The sequence below is a fragment of the Notechis scutatus genome, chromosome 2, assembly GCF_049901735.1.
Source record: "Notechis scutatus isolate UNSWTSFEM ecotype Mainland chromosome 2, rNotScu1.2, whole genome shotgun sequence".
NCBI lineage: Eukaryota > Metazoa > Chordata > Lepidosauria > Squamata > Elapidae > Notechis > Notechis scutatus.
The window spans coordinates 68,652,022-68,661,669 of record NC_142010.1 but is presented as its reverse complement, the minus strand read 5'-3'; the positions used below and the strand labels follow the sequence as shown (position 1 = coordinate 68,661,669).

General features: G+C 38.5%; 2 protein-coding genes across 3 annotated transcripts in view; both read right to left on the bottom strand.

The window, feature by feature from the left end:
• Positions 1-1,042: 1,042 nt before the first annotated feature.
• BRK1 (BRICK1 subunit of SCAR/WAVE actin nucleating complex) lies at positions 1,043-2,869 on the bottom strand. The gene is made up of 3 exons (XM_026673313.2): positions 2,685-2,869; positions 2,476-2,558; positions 1,043-1,655 (listed from the first exon to the last, which is right to left on the bottom strand). Exons 1-3 carry the CDS (start codon positions 2,800-2,802, stop codon positions 1,629-1,631), a joined length of 228 nt encoding a protein of 75 aa, XP_026529098.1. The 5' UTR covers positions 2,803-2,869; the 3' UTR covers positions 1,043-1,628.
• Positions 2,870-3,863: 994 nt separating this feature from the next.
• FANCD2 (FA complementation group D2) overlaps positions 3,864-9,648 on the bottom strand; it is a 50,339-nt gene continuing 44,554 nt past the window's right edge. Inside the window, exons 32-36 of one of the 2 annotated variants that reach the window (XM_026673238.2) lie at positions 8,938-9,012; positions 7,356-7,430; positions 6,749-6,895; positions 4,909-4,995; positions 3,864-4,051 (exon numbers count right to left, since the gene is read on the bottom strand). In XM_026673238.2, coding sequence (XP_026529023.2) covers positions 3,983-4,051; positions 4,909-4,995; positions 6,749-6,895; positions 7,356-7,430; positions 8,938-9,012 — 453 coding nt within the window. In that variant the 3' untranslated portion in view covers positions 3,864-3,982. Of the gene's footprint in view, positions 4,052-4,908; positions 4,996-6,727; positions 6,896-7,355; positions 7,431-8,937; positions 9,013-9,648 lie in introns of those variants that run through there. The other variant, XM_087955018.1, reaches the window with a different exon arrangement.

Genomic DNA, 9,648 nt, shown 5'->3' with positions numbered 1-9,648 from the left:
TCCATTCTGTAATCGTTTGGGACAGATGTGTCTGCTTGTTTTAATCTCCAAGACAGTTCATTCCTTGCATTGACCTCAGGAGTCTTCTTTGCTTGTGGTGATTTAAACCCTAGATAGAAGACATCTTTTCAAAGTATAAATATTATACAAAACCTCCTCCTCGATTAATTCAGTCTCTAATTTCCCAGCTGTTCCAATCCAGTGTTAAATTTTTCTTGATGATAGCTTGGAAAGCTGTTACCTTTCCAATTGTTAAATTTTGTATCTTAATCATACGGCTACTTGCTAACAGAACCAGGTAATAAACTATACCACACACTTTCCAACTGAATTTAGGCTGATATAATATTACTCTTAAACTGGTCCAAGATTTCTCTGCTCCTTGTGGTTTCAAAATTGTGAGTTTGAAGGAAAATCTGCATTTTAAACTAACTCCCATTTTTATCAACAATTCTGTTTAGAAACTTCAACATTTTTTTATAGTTTCATGTTTGGGGAAAAAATCTCAGTTTATTTTCTTCAACTTGCAGGCACCTTGAATAATTTTATCTCATACATTCATTAAGAAACTTGATAATAATCATTCTCACCCTATAAGTGGTTTGTGTCTTCCTCAATGTAGGTTCCTTGTCTCTCATGAAGGGCTGCACTGGGATTTCCTACTTAACCCCATTCTAAAGACTTGAGTATTTCTGGAGCAATATGTCCTGGTCTATTTGACTCCTGGACTTTGTGTGTGCCCATTGGACTTGGTTACCCAGTAACTCTTGCTGTATTGAGCTTGGAATCTGGACCTGTACAACAGAGGTGCTGTCCGAGGACCTGTTTGGAGGGTTTGAATACACACCTGTGGAATTCTTGCCTTGGGGAGTGGTGGTGGGGGAAGCACAGGAACCAAAAAATTTCCAAGATGTTACAAGAATTGTAATATAAAACAGCCATGAAATGTGAATGTGACAAATTTGGTATAAGGTTATGTAGTACTCTATGACCATATCAAGTGCATGCATATTCTTCAATTAGCTAAAAAAATGTTCAGATGTGTTAAGCAGAAGTGATTTTATTGTTGAACACAAATGGAAAAGACATCTCAAATTACATTAAAGAATACAAAATACTTAGAAAACTGAGTCATCCCTCCCTTGGCACATAATCTCCCTCAGCCCACCCCACCCTACACATACTGCACATTTATTCAGACAGATTACTTGATATCTTGGAGCAGCAATAGCGAGCCATAAGAGCCACACACCATGCATAGCCCTAACATCCTGATTCTTAAAAATAATTCATAGTAATAATCAGTGTTCCCAGAAATTAAGATTGTGTTCCATCAATATTTAATTGCTGTGAAGCCAGAGTTCTGTGTGTACATGGGACACAATAGGACAAGAACTGTGTGAATCTGCTTGTATAAAACCACATAATTAAACATGCTCTTGTACAATTTAGCCGTTTCAGCTGGAATAACCCAAAGTCTCTAAACGGAGGAGGCAGCTTCCCAAGGGGCAAAAATGAGTTAACTCCCATCCATGTTAAGTAATGAAGAAAACCGAAGTCTGATCATCAGCTTTCTAAACAGCTGCACTTTTTTTCTCTCCCTAGGTTGACTTCTTGCCAGTTTCACACTATGTCAATGTTTCACCCTTTGTTACCTGTCAAGGAAAAAAAAAAGTTTGCTTACATTGGAATATATCTGAGGAAGCAGAAGTGACCTTATGTCTCCATTGGGAAGCAAGCAAAGTTTATATTTTAAGAAACATGAATAAAGCTTGGAAGCGAACATGACTTCAGTTGTTTGGGTACTATACAAAAACTAATTCATTCAATGCTTTTAAGCCTACTAAGAAAGGCATTTGGTCCTTAAAGGCAAGACTTTTCCCCAATAACAAAATCAAAAGTGTGTTGGGAATGGTGCCCTTGTGACTCAGGGTCAAGCTTACCCTCAAAAGCTCAGCCATCAAATGACTTTAGGCCACTGTCTCTCAGTGCAGCCTTTTATGGGGGGAAATGGGACAGAGTATTATTTACATCTCGAGCTCCTAAAAAAAGGCGAGATATAAAACTCACCAAGAAAGAAAACAATGGCTCAAAAAGGCAGCACCCACCAAACGCTTTTGACTATATATTCAGCCAGGAAATTATTTTATCAAACCCAGGAAAGTCACTTTACCTCATTTAAAAGAAAAAAGCAGCCATGTCACGAGGCTAAAAACCGAGATTCCCCGTCCCCAAAAGACAAAAACCTCTGACTCACCCAGAGGCAGCCGGCCTGGGTGATTCTGCCCAACCCGCAGGTGCAGCGACCAGGCAACTTCAAGCCTCCCACCGCTCCCAAACGGATGAGCCGGAGCCCGGGGATTAAAACTGGGGGAGGAAGCTAGAGGGGGGTTGCAACGGGGCCCACGGGAAGAGTCGTTCGCCAACCGAGCTCCCCCCGGTGGCTTCTGCCGGCGCGCAAGGGAGATGCCTTACCCGGGCCTCGATGTATTCGATCCGTCTCTCCAGCGCCGTCAACTTCTCATTGAGCGTGGCCAGGCGGGAGCGGCAGGACATGTCTGGGAGGCCAAGGAGAGCGCCATTAAGGCCGGACAGGGACCCGCTCCGCCCATCACCCCCGCCTGCAGTTGCCCCTGCAGAGGAGGGTCCGCCTCCGCCTCCCTCCCGCCGTCGCCCGCACCCACCGAAGGAATTGAGGAAGTCCGCGATCTTCTTAATGGAGCTGGTGATCAGTTCGATGTACTCGCGGTTCGCCCAGTCCTGGTGAATCTCGCGCTGGACCGGGTCTTCCTGGACCGACATGGCCGAGTCAGCTGGCAGAAGCTCCGCTTCCCCACCGAATAAGCGAGGACGCCTGCGCGCGCACGACGCTCCCCGGCGCAGCCCCCCCTTCCTTTCCCATTCTTGAGCATGCGCGCCGCGGCTTCTACCTCCGCACCACTATTGGCTGCAACGGGCTGCCGGAGGAACTGAAACCCGGAAGTAGCTTGCAACGCTGATCTCACAAGCTGGGCGCGACTGCTGCGGGCTCTGGCTTTGATTCTAAGGTTCCTTCGTTCGCGTTGGGATAGATGGTTCTTTATTTTTTTTTGTGAAATTTTTATGATTGCAACCTATACCAGATTTGAGTTGCAAAAAGACGGGAGGCCACGAGACCTTTGCACTCTTTGGTCACGATTCTTCCCCCCACGTTGGTTATTCCGACTTTCCTTGGGAGTTCAAAACATCACACACACCCCATCTTATTTCCAAGATAGCCCTGTGAGATCAGCTCGGTCAGCCTACATCCGTCTGTGACATCTCAAGACAAAGTCTTCAAATGGAACTAAAAGGAGGAGTTTCTTTGTAGCAGTACACTGATTCAAGAAACCATATTGGATGCTAAATCACTAAATTTCATTGTGCTTGATTGTGCAAGTTTGCTTCATATGTGATTAAAAAACATGAATGGAAATCAGCTTCTGCTTTTATAAAAAAAGATATTCTATTATAAGATTATATAAACCCAGCACTATTTTAATGTTCTAATCCCCAATTTTTATATTCTATTTGAGATCACAAATGTCTGTCTTTCACTTGAGACATTTGATACCAACAAATGTCAGCTTAAAGGTATCTCCTATTTTATATCCAACCACATGAATTATTAAATAGGATTGGAATCATTTCCTGACACAATTGTTAAATGCAGGTAAGAAAGTTATGTTGACTGTGACACTTCAAGTAAAACTTGTACTTTTTTGCTTATGGGGGATGGTATGGAGATGCAAAAAAAAAAAAGACAGAGGGAGAAAAAAAGTGCTCAATACAGTATATTCATTTTCAAAGTAGTTCTAAGAGTTGATTATTAAAAGACAATACTTTCATTAGCTCATCCAATTTATTTTAATATTGTCTGGATACAAATTATAAATTTCTTGGGATATAGATATAAATTCCAATAATCTAAGCCCAAAAATTTCATCCAGAATTATAGCACGTTCTAATCAGAGCTGTCTTCATCACTAACATTGGTGTCCACTCTATCTTCAGCCTCTGAATCTTCCTTTTCCTGAGGAGGGGAAAATGCCAAATGTTTAAACAACAAAGACTTGGGAATATAAGTCATAAATTCTCCATTCCTAGACAAACAGACTAGACGTCATGCTTAATCTTAATTCTTTACACCTCTATTAATTTTAATTCTTTACATTTCAATGAACTGGGTATTTTACTTATATTTTAAAATTAGACCAATGGGAACTGATTTAAGACCAATAAAAATAATCCAAGCAATAAAATAATCATGCTTGCACCATAACTTAGAAATGGAATTGTGTAGCCATATTACCAGGATTAGTCTTATTTCTGTAAATGAAAGATTTGATTCATATAAAGGTGAACCAACCCCTCCCCCCATCTTCTGAAGGGTAAAAATTGAGTAATCCTTGCAAAACCCTTATTCATTTGAGCTTGATTTTTCAGCACTACCTTATGAAATGTCACAGAATAAAACATGTCAATATCTGTCTGGATAAGAAGTGTAAATTGTAAAGGTCTAACTCAGAAAAAAAATGTTGCTAAAATGTCAATGGTCAGATTTTTAGTGCTTCTGTGTTTTTATAGATTAACAATTCTGACACACAGTATATTTAGCAGTGGTAGCCTAACTAAAACAGAGGAGAGCTGGAATTCAATTGCCCTTTCATGTTTGTTACTTTTTAAAACAGGGTAGGATTGTTGCCATTTTTCATAAATTTAAGAAAGGAATAGTTTGTAATATCTTACATATCCTTGTATTAATTATTTTCCTTATATTGCCCACTACTTCTAAAGCCAGCATCTTTTGGGAAAAATCATTCTGGTCTTTTTCAAAAGCAAAGTATAGAGCCATCGCCATAAGTAAGTAATCTGCCTCTAGATGAATACCTCTCCAGGATCCATTCGAGAGGGTGTAGGCATCTCTGTCTCTTCTGCTTCGGTTACTTGTGATGCTTGTGAAAGGATCTCTTCTCCCTAGAATAGATTAAATGACTATGTGATTCCAAAAAGAATACCGGAATCTCTAACAAGGTGAATAGGGCTTGAGTATAGGCTGCCATTCCTATAATGTACAACGCAAGGAAAATACAGTAATTGATAATCAAGGAATTGCAATACCATATTGTGTGGGTTATGCTGTATATTGGTGAAATGAATCCCAGAGCATGCTAAAGGAGACAATGAATATGGACTGATATTTTGCTAGCAATGAATTGGAAATTAGTTCATAGAAATTTATCAATATGTTAGTTCACTGATGAGCTGAGGCTATTTTAGAATTTGTCTTCATGCCAATGGCTTTTATATCTGAGAAGTTTCAAGATGTTAACTACAATGCAAAGAAGTTAATTGATCAACATCCTTATCAGACAAAACCTCAGTGGTAGAGAAGGAAAATCAGTTCCCGTGCCTGTTTCCTCTGTGGCTGTGGTCAGGCAATCCTGATCTTGAAAATCACTAAAAGGAGAATGGAATACCAGGGTAGGAAAGAGCAGGGAAATCCATGTGGTTGTTAAGTTAGTCACACAGTTGTTAAGTGAATCTGGCTTCCCCATTGACCTTTATTTATTTAGAAAATTTATATAGTCACCCACTGGATCGCAACGATTCTTTGCTTGTCAGAAGGTCGCAAAAGTTGATCACATGACCATAATAAATATGAGTCAGCTGCCAAGCATCTGGATTTTTATCATGTGACTATGGGGATGCTTCAAATCATAAGTGTGAAAAATAGTCATGTCACTTTTTTTCAGTGTTGTAACTTTAAACAGTCACTAAATGAACAGATCTAAGCCTAGGACTACCTGTATGAATCATAGCTGCCCTCCCTATGTAAACTCATTGTACAATATCTGCACTTCTTGCTCCCATTTGCATTATGTAATGAGCCAAATAGACCTCTTGGGCAGGAGACTCTGTTGTTATTTCCCTAGATATCAAGACCACAGGTACATTTTTAAAAAATGAAATGGCGGCAAAGTATGCCAAGAAAAAAAAAAGAGAGAGAGAGAAGAGTAAGATGACATAGAGCATCTTGAGAGGCAAAAAGGTGGGAGATTTGTGATTGGCCACACTCATCATCACAGGCATTTTGTGAAAGTGCCCGTAATATTTTGTACTGGCTCCAAAAGTTCAATTCTGATATTGGAAAGCTCAGTTGAAAATATTTTTAGTAAATAATATTTGAACTATATTCTGATGGTACCTGTCAGTCACTAAGATCAATAGTTAAATAGTTAGTGTAATTCCCCCATCCTCAAAAAAGCTTCTCTTTTGAATTTGCACTTTCAATGGATTCGTTTCTGAAAAATATTTTTACTGGAAGACAGAAGCAGTTTCAGGTCATCCCTATGGAAATATGATCTATTATTCAGTTTGTAGCAAATGAGCCACTGTTTACTGAACAAACAAGCCAGAGAAGAAGAAAGATGTAATGATATCTTCTGTCCCTTCTATGGAGATCCCAGTTCAGTGTAACAATTACATTTTGTATAGCAATTCTATTTTAAGTTTGGCATTTCTTTTATATATCAAAATTTGCTCAGTAAATTCATTTTAATGTCATCTGCTATAAACAACATTTTACACATTCGAATGATTCTCTGAAGCTTACTTCCAAATCATATGCATCAGATCCAATAATTAATTTTCAAGTTTTTCCAAATAATGGCCAATAAACATGGGTGAAACTGAATGAATGAGCCATTCATGATACACACAGACTTACCTGCAAGTCCCTATTTTTGAGGATGCCCACCCAGAAAGCCTCCTGACAATGATTGAGAGCCAGCATTGCTTTCACTCGGTAAACAAATAGCTCGAGCGACTTCTTTAGGAGAGGTACGTGACTGGTGAGACCTGTGTCTTGATGAATCTACATGGGTAAGAAATGCAAACTAAGAAAGAGCCATTCATATTCTTCTAATTCTTTATTGTACAAATCAATATTCTATTTTATGAATGCACTAGATGGCCTTTGACATATCTCCTTGGTGCCCTTTGCATTTTTCTTGGAGGAATGCTTTCTCTATTGCTAATTAGAGAATGTAAAAAAAAAAAATCACAATACTTATATTATAATAAAGTATTTATAACAACAGAACCAGCAAGATTAAGATGCAGATTAACCACAGTTTTACAGTACATTAGCCTAAGCAATCTTACCCTTATTCTCATTATTATACATGACCAGGAACTGGGGATTTCCTAACAATATTTTTTTCACTGCTCCATTACAAAGGATGAATAAAACACTAAAAGTGTGCTAACTTGCTAGAAATAGAGAAAGTAAAATAACAAGAGTTCAGTAGCACTGCAGTTGAACTTTTTGTTACCTTGGAGTGGCCGCAAATATGATGAAGTTGTCTCGTGCTCAGTTGCAAGGTTTTCAACAAACTCTGCACATCCTCCTACAAACCCAAAGAAGTCAATTTGGAAACTTGTGCAAAATGGCTACCTATTTGAAATCTTGTTTTGTACAGAGGTATATTTGTGGCAGACCGAGGATGGTTTGAGGTCTCAGTTACTGAGATTTGAAAATCATAGTTTATGGATTAGCATCTCCATTGAATAAAATATATTCAAGCATTCACAACGTACATGACACTAAAGGCAGGCATGTCATTAAGTTAATATGGGTTGAATTTGCTTACTACTTTCATAAGAGACCTTCAGCAAATAAACTGGACTATGAAGTAAAGAAAAACACTACCAATAATAATAATTCATGTGGCAATACCAGGGGATAGTAGAATGGAAGGCAAAAAATGGAGGTGGTCAAAATATCAAGATCTGAAAACTGAAGTTGAAAGATTATAGCATAAACCTGCCATGGTGGTTCCAATGGTTATTGGCACAGGTGCCATATTAAAAACCCTTGGTTGGCACTTTGTCAACTGTATTGACAAATTTTTCACCTTTTAATTACAAATGACCTCACTTCTTGAATTCCACACATATACTATGCTGATACATTATGACACCCTAGGTTCTTAGGAAGAACTTCATATGAAAGTTTAACTCCATCTAAAGAATTGGCAGCTATGATTGCACATGTGTGAAATCCATGTTGGGAACATAATAATTTAATAAATTGATGTGCCATCTTGTCCCAGCAACTCTGGGCAATTTACAGTAGTTAGAAATATTTCATGGCAAAAATATCAAAAAGTAAAAGGGAAGAAAATGTCATCAATCATCCTTGTTAAAAAAAACAGCAGTGACAAGCCAGCAGTGAATTCAAGAATTAAGGTTAACTTGTGGTCATCTTTTCCTTTTTAAAGTTAGCCGTGTGTGTGTGTGTGTGTGTGTGTGTGCCTTTGAGTCAATTTTTGACTCCTGGCAACTGAATGGACTAGTCCCTGCATTTTTCTTGGCAAACTTTTTCAAAGTGGTTTGCCCTTGCCTCTTTCTTTGGGCTGAGAGAGTAACTGACCTAAGATCACCGAGCTGGCTTTGTTTCAAAGGCAGAACTAGAACTCACTTTTCCCATCTAGCCCCATGCCTTTATCATTGCACCAAACTGGTTCTTTTACAAAAACATATTTATTTTATAGTTTCAGTTTCTATGGCTGCCCATTTGTACTCAATGCTGATGGCTAAAATAAGTCAACTCTCTCTCTCTCTCTCACACACACACGAAATATCAGAAATATCTAATATGTACATGTAAAAAAACAGGATGCAGTACTCATTTAATAAGATTATTAGGTTATTACCTAACAACCTATGATTGTTTTGAGAATTGTCAGATTTTCAAGAAAAATTGTTGTTTCAAAGTTCTTACCGTTCAGTTTTATAGTTACTCAATTATGCTAATTTCTCCACATTTTTCTGCAGTAGGCCACTGCACTACAGACTTGAAAAGAACAGATACGAGCAGTCAATCAAGGAACAGCCCCATCCCTAACACCTTACCCTGTGCTTTTTAAAACTGTAGTCCAAGAGAGGCATACCAGACTTCAAAAATGTCTCTATAAACAGACGACCATACTGGGTAAACAAAAAGACACAAATGTCAGCAAATGTGGCCAATTCTCCCAAACAAGGGTAAGTGTTTTTACCTTGGGTCATAAGTCACAACATTCAAGCATTATGCTTGCTTAAATTTTAAATGATCTAATTTCTTATTAAGCTGGTTATCAACATCAAATTTATTTAAATGGACTCTTCTTCAGCAAATCCAAGATGTGTACCAGCAATGTTGGAAAATACAATTTTTCTGAGATGCAGAAAATTGTATTAGTTTCCTAATGTCACTTCCAGACCTTCTCATCATTCCAACTAGTTACTCCCTTCACAGAAACTAGATATTTAGGATGGAAGCCATTATATGCAAATAGAAGTCTACTTATGCAATCGGAATTTTATCTTCTCTCCCCTCTCCCGCATACCTACTAATATCCTCCTCTACCTTCTGGAGGAGATTTCCAATGTCCACAAAGCAGCAAAAGCAAAGGGGCCATCATTTTACCCTCTCATTTTGCTGACAGAAGGGATTTACTAAAGCCCACCCAAAATTTACATTGTAGTCAGCAGTTTTCTTTTCTTCAATCTTTGTACAATCAGATGATATACATTAGAGTGGTTGTGTGAATAGGTTCAGATGCTGGGCAGTAGTTTCAAGCA